General features: G+C 47.4%; 1 protein-coding gene across 1 annotated transcript in view; it reads left to right on the forward strand.

Moving 5' to 3' along the window:
• CSMD2 (CUB and Sushi multiple domains 2) overlaps window positions 1-21,115 on the forward strand; it is a 536,402-nt gene that overhangs the window by 386,695 nt on the left and 128,592 nt on the right. Inside the window, exons 26-29 of the mRNA XM_077837745.1 lie at window positions 4,201-4,403; window positions 7,853-8,044; window positions 10,470-10,608; window positions 12,668-12,855. Of these exons, the coding sequence (XP_077693871.1) occupies window positions 4,201-4,403; window positions 7,853-8,044; window positions 10,470-10,608; window positions 12,668-12,855 (722 nt within the window). The remainder of the gene's footprint in view (window positions 1-4,200; window positions 4,404-7,852; window positions 8,045-10,469; window positions 10,609-12,667; window positions 12,856-21,115) is intronic.

Here is a 21,115-nt window from a genome sequence, read left to right on the forward strand (position 1 = left end):
TTTAGCTGCCTGCCATTACATGATGTAATTGAATGGGACATTTTTTCATTTGATGGTTTCTCATCAGATCCAACCTGTATTTTATCATCTTCCATCCTCTCCTCCTTATTAGATCAAAGGGAATCTCCATTTATAGATGCCTGTCGGCTTTCCGTTTTAAATGAAGGAATGAAAGGGGCCGAACCCTGATGTATTGTCACTTTGTGCTGACAGCTCCCCTGGTTAACAATAATAATGACAGTATCTTACACTTAGATAGCTCTTCTTATCCTGGAAGATCCAAAGTTCTTTGCAAACTGTGTGTGTGCAGCAGTCATTTCACATCTTTTTGAAGCAGAAGGCAGATGGCCACTGAAAAGTGTGCTGCTATCTGACACAAGTGTTTGGGACAGGAAGTGAATTTGATCAGGGAATCAGGGTCATGAGTTAACCCTTCTGCAAAGTTCCAGAGGAACTTCAAGAGGACAAGTGGACAGAACCTCTGTCTCCCATGGAAAGACGCACCACTTCTGCCACCACACTGGACCATTAGTTCAGTCCTGACTCTGAAGTGGAGAGCCATCTACTGACTCACCGACCCCACTTCTCCCCAGGGTCTCTGCTCTGAGTGCTGGCCAGGCATGACCCTGCTTACCTTACAAGGACAGGCGAGATAACAGCCCACAGTGGCAGTGGTGCAGGCAGTAGAATACTGGGAAACCTTTGATACAAGGCAGGTGAAGCAATGAAATATATGGCGCAGAATAATGTGATCTGCATTCAGAGTATTACAATAAATACAAAACTGAGAACATTGTGTAATTTCACTGGCTGTTGTTCCTCCTTTTTCCTCTCCATTTCTTTCTAACTGTATATTTTGGAGAGCTGGTCATAATTTCTTACTATACAGATATTCTCTTGGAACTTATTCTATCAGCTGATTGCATTTAGCTTTGTAATAACTAAAGTTTTGTAAACGATGGTGTCCAAAGCAAACTTCAGTACAGGGTACATCTAGGACAGAAATCCACCTCATCTGCTATGGCACCTTTTGCCTGAGCGTCCCAGAACTCAGTCTCAAAGGAGCATCGTAACATCTCTGTGAGGAGGTATTCTTGTCTCCATTTTGCAGATGGGGAAACTGAGTTATGGGCCTGAAATAAAGCCCACAAAAGTCAGTGGAAAGACTGCCATTTACTTCACTGCAGAACCTAAGGCACTTGCCTCAGGTCATGCAGCAGAGCCAGGAACACAACCCAGATTCCCCGATTCTATGAGCTGGTGCCCTTAACCATAAGACCATCGTTCCTTACCCTCCTGGTTGTCTGCTCGCCCTCCAAGGAAGTCAAGGTGAGGGGGGGCACTGCACACCTTCCAATCCTCTCTCCCTGGGGTGTTCCCTGGCATGCAAAGGGGCCACTCCTAGTCCTCCTCACCTGGGAGTTGAAGCCTTCAAAGTTGGTTTAGATGGGAGGGAATTTGAATGAGGAGAAATTGGGGGTCACCTCTCAGAGCACTACATGGGGAGCAGAATTATAGGCTGAGAAGTTATAAGAGGAAGCCAGTAAAATGGAGGTTGTTGGCATTAATATAAGGTAAGCTAGGCATGCTGCCTAATAAATAAGCAGGAGAGCCCAGGAGCTGAATTCCTTTGTGTTTTAATCAATATTTCATTGTTTTTCCTGTACAAAATTATTACATTAAAACAAACATAACAAGCATATTAAATAAAAGCCTAAAATGCAGAGCCCTCCCGAGTAGTCAATTAATAATATCAAATCACTGACTAACATATATAATGCATTGCTATAGTAGTAACCATTATCTTGCATAGGGAACTAAAATATTAAAGCGGCAGCCAGGTGCCACTACCTCAGGAGAAATGAATAAAGCAAAACAAATAAAGGAAGTGAAGCCCTTGAAAATCAGTTGATTGAAAATCTCTCAAAAGCTTTAAGTGCTGCTATTGTTCCTTCTCCAAGCCGGTGGATAGAGGGGGCGCTGGAGGAGATGGTACTCCCAGTCAGCGTTAAGAAATGGATTGCTGTAACTATTTTAGTGGGCAGAACAATTATTCTGAGAACATGGACATCTGCAATTCCTCCCTCACACACAGACCGGCTGAGTGAGCTCTCGACTACTGCATTACACTACCGGGGAAAATGACTTTGCCTAAGAGAAACGCTTGGAAAAAAATATGAGGACATTTGGTCACGCAAGAAACGATTGCCTCCATTTGCAGCTTGGTGTGTATTAGTCCCTGATGCTCACAGGCTGTGTTCTGACTTCTTTGTTTTGTATTTAATCACTTTAATAACTGATGCCCTGCATGATCTCTATAGATTCAGGGGTTTTTGATTTTCGGTTTTCCTCTCCAGGTTTTATAAATAGTGACATTGAATTGTGTTGTTTATAGGCCATTTCCCTCTTGTGCATATATTTAGAGGGGGTTAGGTTTTGTTACGTGTTTGGTATTTGATATAAAAACAATAAAAATAGAGTTAAAGAAAAGGGGAGGAAAAATCAATTGCGCCCCAGGGACCTCGCCCATGTCCATTGCACATACCTGCCCTGACCACATGTGGGGCAATTCCTAAAGTTTTAGTGTTTCACTTGAGTGTGGCAAAGGATTCAAAGATGGAAGTAGCACAATGAAAGGAGAGAAGGAATGAAAGCAGGAAGAGAGGAATATTAAGGAGAGGTTCATACGTTTGCTCCCCCATGGTTTCCCATTTCCACAATCACCTGTTACTTGGATCAGACCTGTGCTGAAGCCTAATGGGAGCTTCCCAGCTTGCCCATTTCCTTCTGTGCCCTGCTACCCAGTCCAGCCCTGAGCTGCACATTACAAGAGTTCCCTGGCTTTCGTCTCTCCACTCTGCACTCCACTCACACCTGTGTTGCTCTGCTCAGACCCACCTTGCAGCATCACGCTTCCTGTCCCAACTCAATCCAGTGCTTTGCTACCCAACTCAGCCTTGCCCTGCACCGTTACAAGAATTCCCTTCATTTCCTATTTTCCGCAGTGCTCCCAGCTCAGCCCTGCCCTACAATGTTCCAGAAGATCCTTTCCCATCTCCCCTTGTTTTACCCTGCTCCCCATTTCAGATCTGCATTCCAGCATTCAGGATCCACCTCCCCCCTTTATCAAGAGATGCAGGCCTGTGACAAAAAGCTCTTCCACTGGGAAGCAAAAGGACAGCCAAGTTTGACTCAGACAACATAGGGATGATATGTGAATTAGACGCATGCAGGTCAATTATCTTAAAGGGTCCCAGCACATTTCCTCTGGGTTTAGAACAGCTTCCCCGTTTTACTCTGTTTGTCTTTATCTTTAATAAAAAGAGCTCAAGAAAACACTATTGGATGCACCTTGGCTGCCCCTTAACTGCTCCTCCACAATTTCCTTACACTTTTCTGTGTCAGCTTAACTTTAGTCTGTCTTAAGGTTTTACCCTCCCGCCTGTCACCGTAGTATCTGAGCACCTTGCACGTATAATCAATGGCAGTAGTGAAGTCCCTAGTGGAGACGTTCCCACTGACTTCAGTGGGGTTTGAATCAGGCCCTTCCTCTCTCCGGAGAAGAGTTTTAGGATTGGTTAGAGATTTTGGATGCCCAGCTAGACATACCATGAAGGGGCCTGATTTTCATAAAGCGCTGAGCACCTTCTCCCATGGAGTCACTTTTCATCTGTAGCTCTCAAAGTGTTTCACAAAGGAGGTTATCTCTGTTTTACAGATGGAGAAGCTCAGAAATAGAGAGGGGAAGAGACTTGCCCTAGGTCAACCATCAGGCCAGGGGCAGAGCCTGGAACAGAGCTCAGGTCACCCGAGTTCCCATCGGCTTCCCTGTCCATTCGGACGTGCTGTCTCTTATTGGCATCAAGCCCATTTTTAGCTGCATCCACAAAGGACACAGATTGTGCTGTAGTCAGGCCAGATCACCCTGGAATGACCATTCCAGTACTTTTGCCCTCATGAAGGATGCCATTTTGTTCTCAAATGGTGTCCTCCACTCAGCGTGGGGTGTGCGAGGACACACAGAATGGAGGACTCCATTGGGTAGAGCAAAATGGCGTCCTCTACTTAGCTTGCATGTGAGGTAACATTGACGGGGGTGTTCTAGTAGTTGCCCATTCTGGACTACACCGCTGGATGCCTACCCCTGTATTTAGTTTGCAAAGGATTCTCATGAGCGTTTGTTCCTTTTCCTCCACGCAGTCTCCATTTCATGGTTTTCCACACGGAGGAATTCCACGACGTCCTGAGGATATGGGATGGGCCGGTGGAGAATGGGATTGTCTTAAAGGAGATAAGCGGCTCCAGCTTGCCCAGCGACGTCCACAGCACCTTTAACTCCATCGTCCTTCAGTTCAACACCGACTTCTTCACCAGCAAGCAGGGCTTCGCGATTCAGTTTTCAGGTAGGCACCACGAAGACTCTGTTTCCTCAGGGTTGTACGGGGCTGGTGATGAACAGACACGCACGCCACTCAGCATTCATTGGCCTGGCCACTCCATTAAGTGTCGCTGCTGTGTGATTACCGTGACGTAATGTAACTAGGAAGAGCGCTGCATTCCACTGCGCCGTATCCAGATTCACCGTGGTGAGCTTGTAAATGGCACAGCTGATCATGGGAAATACGTTAGGAGGAATTGTGGGTATTTGTCCCCACATTCCCACAGTTCCTTGTGAGGTATCCCACGGTGCCGCAATGCACAGTGAAAATTTCCCGCAAGGTGATGCACCTGCAGGCTGCATGGAGGGCACTGGGATGCCTACCCACAGTGCACCATGCTTTTGCCAGTGCTACCTGAGGCTGCGTGGACACAACGCCGTGGCACAAGGAGCCAAATGTGAGTGCACTCCACTGGAAATCGTTCGGTTGATGGAACTTTACCAGTGCAACTTCAGTGTGTAGACAAGGCCTGAGAAGTTGTGTCCAGTCTGGTGGCCCTATTTGTAATGTTACGTGCAGTGAGGGGTGCAGACTAGCACGAGACCTATGCATTGTATTTTGAAAACATAACTGGTGCAAGGTATGTCACACCAGTGCAAACCCATTTTGCACCAGTTTAGTGTATCTGCACTGAGGGGATTTGCACTGTGATGTAATTAAACCAGTGCAAATTTCCCTAGGCTAGACAAGCCCAAAGGGGATTTTGCTTTGCCCAGAAAATATTAATGGACTGATTTTGAGAGGCACTATGCCCCCAAACAATGGGAGCCGCCAGCTTACCGCATGTCTGAAAATCAAGCCATAAACATGGTGTCTCGTGCGCACCTTACGTGCTGCACCAAATCTGCAGATGGGAAGCCAGGCCAAGTTTTGAAAATGACTAATTATTTTCGCTTCCTCCATTTTTTTGGTGTCCAATCTGAGACACCTTAGAGGGTCCTGATTTTCTGAGTGTGGGTGCTCAGCAGTTTCTGAGAATCAGGCCCCTTTATGATGACCTAGGTTGCGCCCCCCCCCCCCCCCCAAAATTGAAGCAACCCAAATCAGTAGTCAGCCTTGAAAATCTTGGCCTTAGTCTGTTTATAGCCCAGAGTTGTTGTTTTGTACAGAGTCACTGTATGTAACATACATGGCCTGACCCTGTGTTCACTGAACAGGCCCTGAGCCTGCAAACCCTGATGCACGTTGATTTCGATAGGGCTACTCAGGGCAGTAACTTTAAACCTGCACAGACCTGTCAAAGAGTGAGGGCCATAGTCTGCAGCTGCAGCAGCAAGGCAGGGATGTATCAGTTTTACTGCAGTAGCCAGGCAGCAGTGTTCCTGGATAGCTGAGCGGTGGCTTCCTTGGTAGCTAGGCAGCAGCTCTTGTCTCTGCTTCCAAGTTGTTTTGCTAGCTGAGGGTACGATTCTGCTCTTGGTGCCCGAGTGTGGGCTGGATAGGGGCGTGCATTGCGGGGGGAGCCCTGCAGGCGAATCCTACCTGAGTCAGAACTCCTCCTGGGAAGCACAGGTCAGAGAGGTGGCCCAGGGCCCTTGGAGACAATGCTGCATCTTCTGCTCTATGCCTGGCTTGCTGCATGGGCTGGAGTGGAGCAGGCCGATTTTCCTGGCTCACCCTAACTGCTGTGGGGTGCTGGAAGAGAGCAGGGACTATGCTCCCCAGCAGTATTTTGGCCAGCTTCTGCACCAGGGTAACAAAGTGAGTTACTCCCTCCAGCTCCTTATGCTGGAGCTTGCCATAACCTGGCTCTGTGCAATTAGCAGAAAAGAAGCTCCAAGCAGCTGTCTGATGTAGCGCTGCAACCTTATTTACTACTTCTTCTAACAGCCTTTGTTCATAGGGCGTGATCATGTAGCCAGAGACCTGAGCTCAAACATACAGGCTGGGATCTGGTATAATTTAAATATATATTTATATAACCTCCCCTCCCCCGTCCCCAACTCCAACACTAAAATGCATGAGGCTAAATAGTTTTATTGCCATGGGGACATGACGGTGCAGATCCTCAGCTGGTGTAAATCAGCAAGGACGTCAATGGAGCTATGTTGATTTACAAGGACTGAGGACCTGGCCCATTGTATTTTTTTTCTGTTGCCTGGTAAGGACAGCTGCAAGCATGCTAGGTGAGCACGTCCAGTTCTAAGAGTTCAGGCTTGATGCTTCCCAGGGCTCGAGGCTAAATTCCGCTTCCGCACAGTGACAGTGAAAGCTGCGAGCATATCAGCTTATTTTACAGCATATGTTTGACGCAAGGTTGTATAAAAATGCCGTGTAAGATTAGTGGATGCCTGGGTGTATTAAGTAAACATGTATGTGCAATGCATGATTATACATCAGACTTGCACTCTGTGTTGCACACTTGAACTTACCGTTTCCCGGAGCCTTTCCCAGCTGGAGGAACAGATGCTCACTGCAAAATAAGAGTGTGAGTGTGTGTGTGAGAGAGAGAAAGAACTTTAAGGGGAAACAGAGAAAAGAAAGAGGGAGAAAACTCATTGCTTGGCACAGTGTATTTAAAGAGGATAGTGCAGTCATCACTCATCATCTGCATTATGCATCTTGGTTCTTCTCCCCTCCTATCACCCAGTTACTGCAGTTGAGTCAACAACACAAGATGAAGGATGATCTTGGGGTTCAGACACTGGTCTGGGACTTGGGAGGTGGAGGTTTATTTTGTGGCTTTGCCACTGATTTCTTCTGTGACCTTCAGGAAGTCATTTAGTCACTCTGTGCCTCCGTTTCCCCATCTGTAAAACCAGGGCAGCGCTACTTTCTTCCCACTTACAGATAGTGTTGGGATAAAGGTATTAGTGTGCATGGAGAACAAGGAAAATGTGGCAGTGGGTACCATATTGAATCCTAGCAGAACAGATGTTCACCTCACGCTCTGTTTTATGGAATCTGCACTTACGCTGAATGCAGCAAGAAAATTAACATTTGCAGCTAGCAGAGTTCCCTGCCGCAGGCGTATCATTAGGTCAAATAACAAGGCTGCCTTATTATAAAAGTCTGGATAATTTTCTGTCCAATATTTGGAGCGATGTAGGTTAAGAGTTCACAGATGTCAGCGCTTGAGAGATGAACAGATTGCCACAAGGATAAAGCAAGGAGGGTTTAAAGTCACAGTATAAACTGTGTACACTAGATCTAGACAAAAATGATGGGAGAGGGACATGGTAGAAATAAATCCCAATTTTTCCCCCAAAAATTCAAAATTCCAAAATTGTGAAATTTGAAAAATGTTAATTAGCTGTATAATTTCCTGAAACACTGGGAAATAATTTCCTAAATAGTAGAGCTGCTTGGAAAAATATCTTTTGCAGAAATTTTTTAAAAAGTTTGTTTTATCAAAATTCTACACAAAAATTGTTCCTATATTTATAGATTTGTTTGTTTTTTGATACTCCCAGTTTCCACTGCCACCTCCTGCAACGACCCAGGGATTCCCCAGAATGGGAGCCGGAGCGCAGACAGCAAAGAAGCAGGTGACTCCATCGTCTTCCAGTGCGATCCAGGGTACACCCTGCAAGGGGAGACCAAAATCAGCTGCGTGCAGATTGAAAACAGGTTTTTCTGGCAACCCGACCCTCCCTCCTGCATAGGTATGATCCATGCAACATTTCTCTGATTGTACAGCGAGGGGTCTAGATTCCCCTTGCTAGGGTGTGTTGGAACATTTTGCATATTGAAAGGGGTAGAAATCCCAACTGGTTTGGTGGATATGTACAACAGGGTGCATAGGTTTCACACAGCCAGTGGCAAGGAAGGGGTTAGAATCCGTATCAGAACATGAGGACATCATCAGGGCTCTGTCCTGCCATGTGGGTGAGGAGGTAAAAGTGGAGAAACCTATCACCTAGCTACACTGTGCAATCGGTTTTGCCAAAGGGGTCTGGCATGCAGTCTGGCATACAGAGCCCAGCGTGCTCATGATCCCTGAGCACAGAGAGGAAGGAGAGTGAGATCTTAGCTAGGAGGCAGGGGATTGTCTGGGCAAGCCAATTATTTCTGGTTGGGGAAGGACCTTGGTTGGGTGACTTTTGTGCAAGGAGGTAACTTATTCTGAATCACAAGAGAAAACTATCTGACATTGTCCATGGGTTCATAAAGTCATAAAAGAAGCTCATGTTTTTTTTCAATACGGCCAGGACATATAACAATTGTCATGCTACGCACATAAAAGCAATAAATGTTAAATTAGCTGGCTAATTAAATGTTAGCCAGATATTAGTCATCCTGTAACCTTTATTCATGTTTATGCAATGTTACCCCAAGCAACTTAAATTAATTAACTCCATTTCTTAAAACAGATTTAAAGCCAGCTGGGAAACTTTTATAACATGCCCAGAATTTGTTTGCTGCAGGATATCTTGATTTTTGAAAGACTCTGTTAATAATCTCACATGGCATCATTTCTCTCTGATGCTGACAGACCTTCTAGTTGTCGTGGAGCTGTAACTAAAATCACAGTGTTGTGTATCTAGGTATCTAGCTAGTCCCCATTGAGTTCTCATTCACATTGAAAGCTGAGATCTTAGCTCTTCTTTCCAGGAAGTGGAACTGAGGTTAGATGATCCGGGCTAAGGGAATTCTCACAGGGAATTCTCTTCAGTGAAGGTCAAGAAAGAGCCATATTGGTGGGTTGCTTTTGGAAAGAGCCCTGTTGATCCTTTTTTAGAAGATCTCCCAATAAGCTGTGGGGGGGAAAGAGCAGCAGCAAGACTCTCTTTCAGTGACAAAGGGCTTTTGGAATTTTGGGTAGTAAGATGCTGTAAACGATTCTACAATAGCCTTACACTATGTTGCCTAATTCGAGCTGGTTGAAAAGTGTTTGGAGTTTTTTTTCCCCCAATGGAACATTTCCAGGTTTTGGTGAAAAATCAAATACTTTGATTCTGAAATACCTTTGCGGTGCTTCCGGGGAACCATGGGTCAGGTGTCTCATGCTTCCATTCTTCTCTCTAAACTGGGCTCCCTGGTTGGACGACATCTCTCATGACGCATCATGGTCTCCCCTTTTGGGCAGAGGAGGCAGAGCGTCTTGGGAGATGAAGTTTAGCTCGTAGAGGAGAACGGGAGTAGGTAGCAACTAAACTACAGCTCCCTGGAGATGCTGCAGCAGCATCTCGTATCTATATAAATGTGTGTTTTGGGGTGTTCAGCTTTTTGACAAAAGTATCAAAAATCTCCCCTGGAAAGACAACACTTTCTGAGAAAAATGTTGTTTTCCTGAAAACCCAATTTTCTGTCATAAAACACGCTGAATTGGAAATTTTTTCAACCTAATGCGTAGCCTCCCTGGCAATGCAAACTAATTGTTAGTCCCTGACATCACGTGTTTTCACTTCTTGAGCAGGAGCCTTGATTTTGTCTGGGAGCTGCCTAGATACGTGGAACAGGAAGGCTCAAGGCATCTTTTCTCTCTGATGATCCATTTGTATCTCTTATGAAAATTGTAATCGGCTTGGACTGTCTCTTGCTATGTGTATGTCCAGTGCCCAGTATAACAGGGCCCCAGTCTCGGTTAGGGCCCCTCAGGGCTACTGTATCACAAATACAGGTTTCAGAGTAACAGCCGTGTTAGTCTGTATTCGCAAAAAGAAAAGGAGGACTTGTGGCACCTTAGAGACTAACCAATTTATTTGAGCATGAGCTTTCGTGAGCTACAGCTCACTTCATCAGATGCATACCGTGGAAACTGCAGCAGACTTTATATATACACAGAGAATATGAAACAATACCTCCTAATAGTATCTTATCTCTCTGGCAGTCTAGCTGTCTGTCTTTCCATCTTTCTCTCTCCATATGGCTGTCTGTGGCCATCTACCCATCCATATTTCCATCCATCTCGTCGTCTCTCTACCCAAATCTCCATCCACCCATTTCTAAATCTACCCTCCCCATGACTTCCAGGTGCACCTAGTCCACAGCTCAACCCAGAAGTCTAATTCCCACCACTGTCTGTTGTTTTCCCCATGTGGCAGACCATGTATCACTATTCCCCCACCCCTCACTTTCTTGTTTCAGCTCCCTGTGGAGGGATCCTGACGGGGCCGGCCGGGGTCATCTTGTCACCGCAGTACCCGGAGCCCTATCCCCCGGGGAAGGAGTGCGACTGGAAGTTAACGGTCTCTCCCGATTATGTCATTGCCCTGGTATTTAATATGTATGTACCCGTGAGCAGCTCAGCTGTTCCCTTTCACTTCTGCTGGGACCTGTGGGGAGAGGGGAGGAGCTCAGAGGTGGGGCAAGGCCTGAGGTAATGGGCTTGTCATTTGCATCAACTGCTCTCTAAAGAGGCTGTCCTAGGGCTCCATGGATCAGTTTCCTAGAGAGCCCCTAACCAGACATGCCAAACCTGCGAAAAAAACACAGAAATTGGGCTTGTTTTTGGCTTAATTGGCTTGTCAGTTGCTTGTTGGCTAGTTTTTGGCTTGTTGCTTGTTTGGCTTGTAGTGTGTTGCTTGTTGTAGCTTGTTGCTTCTGTTTTTTTATGGGCTCCCGGCAAGCAGGGGCAAGGGGCAAGCAGGGACACGGGGAGGGGAAGAGAGTCAGGGGTGCACAGCAGGCCCATCACAGTCCCAGACTGCACACCGGGGGGATCTAATCACATAGAGTATTGGGGTTCTTAGGGATTGGCTTGTTTTGGCCTTGTTTTGAAATGAAATTAGCTTGATTTTGGCTTATTGTGAAAGTCGGGGTGCTTATTTACTGCGTGAAAGTTGGCAACTCTGCCCCTAACCCTTGTCCAAAAAAAGGGCTCTCCAAAGCAAAGAAAACCACTTATATCTGCCAGCCCCTTCTCCCTCCAGTCTCACCGAGGATGGTGTCTGGTTCCTGTAGTGCTGACTGATTTACTCTCATATTTAGCCTCAATCCGCCCCTGTTGGGAAGAGGCTAGGTGTATTCCGACCGCAGTCCTGCTTTATTTGTGCATGTATTTAAAGAGCGTAAACCCTGGAGCTATTGCAGAGCGAGTGTCTGCCATGCCCCGTGTGAGCCCCCTGGCCCTTCCAGCTCTTGTTAATTCATTAGTGGGTGTTTTCAAAGGACTAGATCCAAAGCGTGGCTGGATCAACAGGTTAATCCTTTGGGCCACGCTGCCTGTGGCCCATATGTAAAATCTGCACAGAAGCTTATGGACTCCTCTGCCCTCCAGTGCATGGAGAACTCAGTGAGAGCTCCCTCTTCCTGCTCACGCCCACGCCTGTGTCAGCAGAGGAGGTCGAGCAGCCTGCCCCAAAGGCCAGGAAACGGGAGCTTGGTCAGAGTCACAGGAGACACTCAGGCTCCACTGGAAATGCCCTGACCCTGTCTCCCAAGAGCCCAAATCAGGGGGCAATCAGCCAGGGTATCTCAACCGATCTCCACTGTGTAGATGCCACCTAAGGAGAGGGGCCTGTTGGGCCATACTGCCCTGTATCGCCTGAGGAGATTGACCATGGTAATTCCTGGACAGCATCTAGTGAAAGACAGAATCAGACTCAGGCTACACCTGGCACAAAGCTTAGGCTGGATCTGGAGCAAGACTGGAGTTAAAGCATTGCGGTGCTCAGCCCTCTGCTCTGCCTACAGTAACCCTGAGGTGAAAGGGGCTTGAAAGGGGCATCTTCCCAGGCCTGGGTGGCAGACTCAAGAGCAAGGCCTTGTCCTTCCAAGCAACAGCTGCTTGTGTTGCTGGAATCTTTGTCTAATGCTTATGCCCTCTCCACCTTTAAACCTTCCCCAGTACATCAAGGGAAAGAGCCATCCTCTTGTGCTCCTCACCTTTAATTTGCACTTTTCGGTAACTGCGGTAATCGGCACCTCGAGAGACTCTCTACATGGAAGAGCAGAGAATGGTGGCATTAGTAGATGTTGGTTTGTGCAGGATTTTTTTTTCCCCACCCGCCACCAGAGCAGCCTTTTGGTTAAGGCTGGACAGAGGCTCTGGAGAGCTAGATTCAATTCCTACCACTGCTATGGGCTCTCTGGGAGACTTCAGGCATGTCGGTTAGTCTCTTGGGACCTCAGTTCCTAATCTGTAAAATGGGGATAACAATCCTCCATTTCCTCCACCTGTCTGTCTTGCCCACTTAAATTGGAATTTTTGGTGGCGAGGCTGTTTCCTTACTGTGTATCTGTACAGCACCTAGCACATTGGGGCCCGATGTTCTGTTAGGCCTCCCAGCGCTCCCACAATACATGTAATAGTTCAAGCTGTGCTTGTTTTGTTTCTTTCCCAGCTTTAATTTGGAGCCTGGGTATGATTTCCTCCACATCTACGACGGCCCCAGCTCACTCAGCCCCCTGATCGGGAGCTTCTACGGCTCCCAGCTGCCCGACCGGATAGAGAGCAGCAGCAACAATCTCTTCCTGGCTTTCCGAAGCGACGCTTCCGTGAGCAATGCAGGCTTCGTGATCGATTATACAGGTAACCCCCCGGCCGTAGCATGTAGCGTACTGTGCCGTTCTTCAGCCCAGCCCGACCCAGTGGAGTATGGGGGGGAATGGGTTTCGATGAGCATTGTCTTATATAATACTCTAGGAACAGCTGGCTCTGCCACTGATGCTCCTGTCCTCTGATAAGTCATTTAACTTCTCTGTGCTTCAGTTTCCCCAGCACTCTGAGATTTAAATGTAAAGCTCTATGTTAGATTCCCAGGGTGAAATCCTAGCCCCATTGAAATCAGTGGCAAAACTCCTACTGACTTCTATGGGGCCAGGATTTCACTGTCAGTGCTTCCAGTTTCTCATCACCATTACACAGACCCTCGTGTTTGGCATGGGGGCATTTCAGGTCCCTGATTGGAGAAGAACGGGGCAAACAGTTGTGTGGACTGGTCTGAACCCAGTCTGTTTCAACAGAGCCTGTATTTTGCAAACAGAAACAACCCCCTTTGCATGGACTAAGCTTCGGGTTCTCTTCTGAGGTCATTTTTTATTAGTATTATTTGTGTGGCAGTAGACCCAAGAAGGCCCAGCCTCATTGCGCTTGATGCTGAACACACACCAAACTGAAAAATAGCCCTTGCCCCCAAGATCTTATTTCCCCAGCCCTGCCCTTCGAAACATTCACAAAAAAGCTGCCAGTGAGCTGGGCTTGATGCTGCTCCCTTTGCCCCTTATCTTTGCTCATTTACTCAGCTTAAATTAACACAGTGTTGTTGTTTTTCCTCCAAACATCGTATTTTACCCAGCGCTGAACAATTTGGACATTTGCTTGCCAGGCTTTCCTTTGCTGAAATGTTGCCAGTTGAATTATTTGTCCATGCTGAATTGCATGGGCCTTACACAGACCTTGCCTGGTGCACAGGCTGTGTGGCTGCAGTTCAAGGAGAAGACGCGGTTATGTCAGTGGGACATGGATAAGGCAATGAGGGAAATGTCCTTACATTGCAGGCGGCTGGTTATGCCTCAAGGATTCTCTTTGTTGTTTGACATCTGTTCTCTGTGATGTGATATTCCCCACAGCTGGGGCTGGCTGTGTTAGCGTCTGGTTTGTGCTCTTTTCTGCCAAGTGCAGGAGAGCCAGGCTTGCTTTCCATGCACCAGCAGGGACTTGGAAGGTTGAGATGGCAGCATAGTCAGCCTCTAGGAAGTGGAGGGAATGCTTTGTGAGACTCGGCACCCGCACTTCATGAAGATCAAAGCTCAAAAAAGGTCTCCTCTCCCTAAACTGGAAATGTAGGGCCTGATGCTAAGTGGCTCCCTCCCTGTGCTCACAGCAGGAATGCAGGAGATGGGTTTCGGATGGTTTTGAGCCACCTTTGCACTCTTCGTACTCTGCCATGCAGGCACCTGTCCACCGTCCGGTATAAGCTAGGGCACCCTCAGGGGTGCTTTAACTTATCCTTTGCTCCCTGTGTGGCCTGGGAAGCACAGAACTAATGCAGGTTTTGGCCACACCTCCAATCCACCCCCCCTGCACTGGGGGCTGGGAGAAGAGACCGTGTAGGGTTTGTCTATACTGCAGTTGAAGACCCACGGCACAGCCACGGCTGGCCCAGGTTAGTTGACTCGGGCTCGTGGGGCATGGGCTATAGGGCTATAAAATTGCAGTGTTGATGTTCAGGCTGGGGCTGGGGCTGGAGCTGGAGCCTGAGCCCCACGAACTGAGTCGGCTAACCCAGGCTCTGAGACTCCGTGCTGGAGGTTTTTTTACTGCCGAGTAGACGTACCCATAGAGTCCTTATACTGCTCTGGAGGCCCATTGTACAGGGGGGATTCTCAAGGCTAAGGTACGGGTGTCTAGCCTCACCTTACAGCCCCTGGATGCTGCCAGAGCAGCACGTGGGTCTTTTGGGAGAGCAGAAGGAAATAGTCTGGCTTGCTTTTCACCATTCATTTTTCCCAGTGAAACTAGTAGTGCCCAGATACCCAAGCCAGGTTAGCGTTCTAGAAATGGGGCTAGCAGAACTAGACTGGTGAGTTTCACATTCTGTTCCTAGTCAGTTTCACACTCTGGTTCTCACCCCCTCAGCTCAGAATTTGAAAAAGGGCTCAGCACCCACAACTGGGAGCAGATTTTCAAGAGTTCCGCATGTGTTGGGTGCTGAGTTTTCTGGGACAATCCGCTGAGACGTCCCTCCAGGGGAGTTTCTGGGAGCTGAGCTCAGGACAATCTGACCCTTATTTAGGCCCGTTTGAAAATCTGGACCAGAAGATTTGAATCCTGCCCGGTATGCAAGCACTTCTGTTAGTTCTTAAGTGGCTTCACCTGGCATTTGCAGGATGGAGCCTTAAGACAGTGGGGTGGCATTTGCATTCCCAGAGCTGCAGGGGAATGTCTGTAACAGGAAGAGATTTTCTTCCGAGAGTTTTAGTTAAGTAGATGTTAACACCAACAATGTGCAGCCAGAGGGCCAGCTCCGCTGCTGGGGTAAATCAGTGTAGCACCGTTGAGGTTAATGGAGATGTGCCAATTTCTTGCCGCTGAGCATCTAGCCCAGCCCTTCCGTCTCAGTTAATGAGGATCCACCTCCTTGGCCTCTGATGCCGTACATCTACCAGTTCTCTGATCTTCCTGTAACCCACACACCTTCTGGGTGCGGGACACTCTCCCGTCCAGTGGAACCGAGACCACTTAGAGGGATTCAAATGTTTGCTCTACAGCCTTAGCGAACAGCCAGTTAGCTTTTAGCTCATGCGCTAAGCTCCAGAGGCCCTGGGTTCGATCCTGCCCGCTGCCAACCAGGGTTGTTGACGTTACATTCCCTCATGTTTTCTAGGGCAGACCAGACCCCAAATTGTAATGTAAAAAACCAGCAGATTCCTTGGCAGGAGGGGTGGCTGTTTGGGGTAGCTTTTAGCTATCATAAGGAAGCAAGAAACCAGCATTATAACCCAATTGCCCCCCCCGCCCCCCCCCCCCAGGCAGCTCACCTTGTAAAGAACGAAAGAACTTAGGCCCCAAAGTGTATTTATAAAGGGAACCGGTTGCCAAGCCAGGTGTCCTTTCTTATTAAAGCAGTGGCTTTACGGCCTTTAAAGTATTTTATTTGTTTCTCCAGAGAATCAAGGGTAAAACACACCTTCTGGAGGATTCAGCTCTAAAGGCGAGGGGTGTAAGAACTGATTAAAGTCTTAAGCTGGTCTTTTTAGCTATTCTTTGCTTTCAAGCCAGGCTGGGAAGTGGCAAAGCCAGCACAGTTATTCAGGGAGATTTTAAATTAAAGCACACCCCAACAGGCTGTTGTTCTCAGCATTGTTGGAGTGTGCAGGGTGAGGGCAGGGCTGAGGGTGGAATGAGAGAAATCATTTGGCAGGGTTTAGTAAGGGATCAAGTTTGAGAAACTGGGTGTGATTAGAGGCAGCGTGGATTTATTTGGGGGAAGGCTAGCTGCTGCTGAATAAAAAGAAATGTCTAAATGCTGTGTGGTGTTGGGACTGTCTGAGGGTATATCTACACTGCAAAATCTACACAAACAAACAAACAAAAAACAACCCAGCAGCCAATCTCATGCATGGACATTAAAAAACCTGGCTGGCCTCAGTCAGCTGGCTCAGGCTTACGGGGCTCAGGCTCCAGGGCTGAAAAATTGCTAGGTAAACATTCAGGCTCAGGATGGAGCCTGAGCTCAGACACCTTGCAAGGGTGGAAGGCCCCAGAGCTTGGAGTCCAGTCTGAGCCCAGATGTCCATGCAGCGATTTTAAGCCCTGCAGCCTAAGCCCCGTGAGCCCGAGTCAGCTGACCCCGGCCACCAACAGGGTTTTTATCCTTGTGTAGACATACTCTGAGACTCGTTGCTGTGTAGTTGGGTTTTTTTGCAGGGGGAGGGGGGCGTTTCAGTGTAGACATACCCATAGCAGCATGAAACATTAGACTAACACATGTCCAGAAGGTCATTCAGAGCTAAAGAAAGTTTTCCAAGTTTCCTTTTTAGGCCGCCTTCACAAGGACTTGGATTTTCTCTCTCTCTCATACACACCCTCTTTTACATACATACAAATGTGATTCGCTGTAGGATGTGATGAGAATTTGACTCTCAGAAGATTAGCTAGTATCTTAATTGGATTCAATTTGGGGAGGTAAAATAAAAAGGCATCCAGGAAAGTACATTGAACAAACCATCTTCCTGTTCTCTCATCACTTAAGTTCTTTGGAGCCAGACCATCTATCCATCATGAGGTTTTGTACTGGTGCCCACCAGTGAAGCGTCTGTTCTGCTTTAGCCTTCAGGTATTCTGGGTTTTCTCTGTCAGACCTCCTCTAGTCATGCCCACAGCCAAACAGTCTGATTGAACCCGAGCAAAGAGCCACATGGGCCAATAGGTGTTGTGTTGTGGGCTTAATGCATTCTTCTCGTGGTGGGGCCATTTGAGTGGTGTGGTGATCGGGATCTCATGCGGATCTGAGGAAAAATGCAGTAACATTCCAGGAAGGCTTTTCTAGTGGTTATTTCAGGCTCATCAGAAACAAGAAACTCTGTGAATCTAGTGTTGTCCATCTGAGACTTCCAGCTCAGATTTATAATTCCAAGAGGTTGGCAAAGTTTGGTTAAACTTCATAGAAGTAACTGAACTGCCATCAAAATTCTTCTTCTTCTTCTTTGACTTTGCCGCGTCCCATTAGTCAGGGTCAGTGGTTCTTGTTCTTCATCTCCAAGTATTCCTATCAACTTCCTCTTTTAAGCTGATGCTGACTTTCTTCATGTCCTCCTCTGGTGTCTAGAACCACCTCTTTCTAGGTTTTCCTCATGGTCTTTGTCCCATGACTACCCAGTCTTGGCTCTGGCCATCACCCATCTCATCAGCTCACATGACCAAGCCAGCTCAGTTGATACTCCCTCAACTTTTCCATGATGGAGGCTATTTGCATCCTGACTCATGCCATGGCACTGCACAGCCAATCAGTTCTTGTCTTACCCAGCATCCACCTGAGCGTTCTCATTTCAGTGTTGTGTCATAGCTGTTCTTCTTTCTTCCTTGTTGGCCAGCATTCTGACCTATACATCGTGGCCACCCTAATCATTGTCTTATATACTTTGCTCTTTAGTTTACTTGGCATCTCGTTATCTCAGAGAGTTCCCATCAACCCTTACATTTGCACCAAATGCTCTTCATGCGACTCCTAACATCTGCATCCGCAGTCCCATCATAGCTCAACACTGAGACCAAAGTATCTGAAATGTTGCACAGACGTTAGCTCTGTACCATCTTGTTTTTCTGGTTTCACCATGCCCCGTTCAACAAAGCACCATCTGTATCCTGTCTTTTGTCAGCTGATTTGTAAACCATTTTCTTCTCATGCGGCCCTCCATTGTTCTAAGTCCCTTTCCAGTTTGTATTTATCTTTGCGGTTCAATGTAATGTCTCAGCGAAAAGCATGCTCCATGGAGCCTCTCCCCTAATCCCCTGTGTCAAGGTGTCCATTAAATCACAAATAGGAATAGGCTTCAGGCTGAGCCTGGGTGTACTGTAGACCTACCCTCACAGTGAATGGATCACGGTAGCTGCAATTGCTTCTCACGACCATTGTACTACTCTCATACGTGTCCGTGGTGGTCTGCACATATGTCTCCGGCAGCTTGCATAACCGCAAGCTTGGCCATATCAATTCTCTAGGAGCGCTGTCAAAATATAGGGCCCAATTCGCCCCTGCCCCGCACGTTGTGCACTTTTTCACGTCCGTGCCGAGCGAATGTGAAAGGGTCCCATTCTGACAGGATGGCATTTTATACCCACGTGGCACTCCCTTAGTAGTGGTGTTGATGACTGCATGAGGTGCAGGGCAGCAGCGAACTGGGCCCGTGGCACTTTGCATCTTTTCGGCGCTTTCCAGCTGGGGCTCTCGCAGCCAATGGCGATTTAGCCTCACCTCTCCCTCCTGAGACTGAGGTGACCTCTGTCACCTTAGAATCCCTCCGTACGATCATCTCCATTTTACAGATGGGGAAACGAAGGGACAGAGAAACTAAATGGCTTCACATTGAGTCAGTGAGAGAACAGGGAATAGTACACAATACTCCTGCTGCCCAGTTCTCTGCACTGAACACCCTCCCTCCCCACCAAACCAGCCTTTTCAGGTTTGTCCCCTCTCTGATGGGAATGGACCTGGTTTAGATGGGGATTGGTCCTGCTTTGAGCAGGGGGTTGGACTAGATGACCTCCTGAGGTCCCTTCCAACCTTGATATTCTATGATTCTCTGATGACTGAAACTAGTGTAGACAGTGCTACAAGTCAAGTGGATCTTTGGAACAGCCATGCATTTGCATTTGGGATCCTCTCCTTGGCTCCCATAATTCACAGGGATGTGAGATTTCTTTTTTGCCACCACAGCCTGCCTGTCATTGCAGAGTATTCCATCACAACCAGCTGGCATTTTAGTTGAAGTTTCAGGGGGGAAATATAAAACTCAGCCTGCTGTGCCAAAGGCAGAGAAATGATGTATAGAAATCATGGAATGTTTCTTTATAGTGCAGAGCCCAGAAGAATGAGAACCTCGCTGCCCAGTTCTTGCAGAGCACGTGGATGGTTTGAGAGGTGGAGCAAGGAGTAGAAGGGTGTTGCCAGGGATGCAACAATTGGCAATAATAGAACATGTCCTGCCCCGTTCGCTCATTCCTGTGAAATTTCAAGCTGAGATGCTGCCTCTGCTAGGTTTCAGAGGAGCCGCCGTGTTAGTCTGTATTCACAAAAAGAACAGGAGGACTTGTGGCACCTTAGAGACTAACCAATTTATTTGAGCTGTAGCTCACGAAAGCTTATGCTCAAATAAATTTGTTAGTCTCTAAGGTGCCACAAGTCCTCCTGTTCTTTTTGCCTCTGCTAGGACATTTTTGTCGTCAGGTCCCCTGTCCAAGCCAGGCTGTTATTTTGTGAGTGATGGATTCCTGGGAGGAGGTATTGATTCAAGCGTCTATGGAAAGAAAGGGCTTAGACTGCCAGTGGGCTTTACATGCCCAGCTACAGTGAGTCTGCTGTTCCAAAAGCACCCCGCTGCTCACCAGCAGCTGATGGGGACAGAGAGAGGAAGCCAGGCCTATGCAGAGGGGGTAATTAGGACATGGTAGAAGTAGGGGCTAAAAAGAACTGACTCCTCAAACACACCTCCTCCAGATTCAGATGAGGTGCACCATTGGGAAGGCTTGCCCGCTTTCAAATGCATCAGAGACAGAATGCTAGAGTTGCTGGCCCAAACCTATACATGGAAGCGGTATGATCTAGTGAATAGGGTGCTAGATGGGGATACAAACGCTGCCACTGACCTGCCGAATGTCCTGAGCCAAATCTCATCCCCTTTCTGTGTGCCCATCTGTAAAATGGGGGTGATGATACTGCCTCCAGGGTTGGGGGTTCCACCGCTCACTGTGGGGAAACTATTCCCCGGGCCCATGTCCTTGGGGGTCTGCACCTGGATGGGGACACTTCTTCACTCTGCAGCGACCTCTCGCCAGACGCCACCTCGGAACCTCCCTTTCCTCTCTACCTTCGGCCTGTTCCCCTGCCTAGTGCACCCATTTCTAGGGAAAATGTTTTGAGGTCTACAGCTGAAAAGCTAAGTAGTATTATAGTCAGACATGGCAAATCCTGTCCATTTCTCATCCTGAATGAATGGACGCATCTCCAGTAACTAGCTATAAACTAATAAGACAATAGTAATTAGCGGCTCTTAAAATTGAACAAATTAAAAAATTTCCAGCCTTTAATTAGAATTCTTTTAATATAAATGAAGGTCTTTGGTTTTGTCTCCATTCCCCCCCTTTTTGGCAGCCAAAATATAGTGAACAAAAGGTGGCCTCATTAAATTAGGGCTGTTGTACAGTGTTATTTTTTTTCCCTAAACATGCCTACAGAGTTAATCACGCCTACATACTTCCCACAAAGCCAAACTGCTGGGAGAAAAGAATGAGGCTTTAACTTTGCTCATTAACTTCCCCATGCATTAGAAGGAGACAGCAATTAGAGTTTGAGAAGCTGCAGAAAATGGAACTTTGGGGAATTGGAGAAAGAAGAAAAAGAAGGGGAAAAAAAAGGAGAGCACATGAAAGAGAAATCAAGTATCTCGTTGGGCTTATTGCCAGAGCAGAATGCTAAGTACAGTTCAAAGATGCTGGCTTGTTTGTAACATCTCAATGCATATGGTCAGTCCCACAGTCCATAGACAGACTTCACTGTCATCCCCAAGCTACATCTCTCAGCGATATCAGCCACAGACGAATCAGTCCAATTACCGGGGACTTTGTAATC

The sequence above is a fragment of the Eretmochelys imbricata genome, chromosome 19 (genome assembly GCF_965152235.1).
Source record: "Eretmochelys imbricata isolate rEreImb1 chromosome 19, rEreImb1.hap1, whole genome shotgun sequence".
Taxonomy (NCBI): domain Eukaryota; kingdom Metazoa; phylum Chordata; order Testudines; family Cheloniidae; genus Eretmochelys; species Eretmochelys imbricata.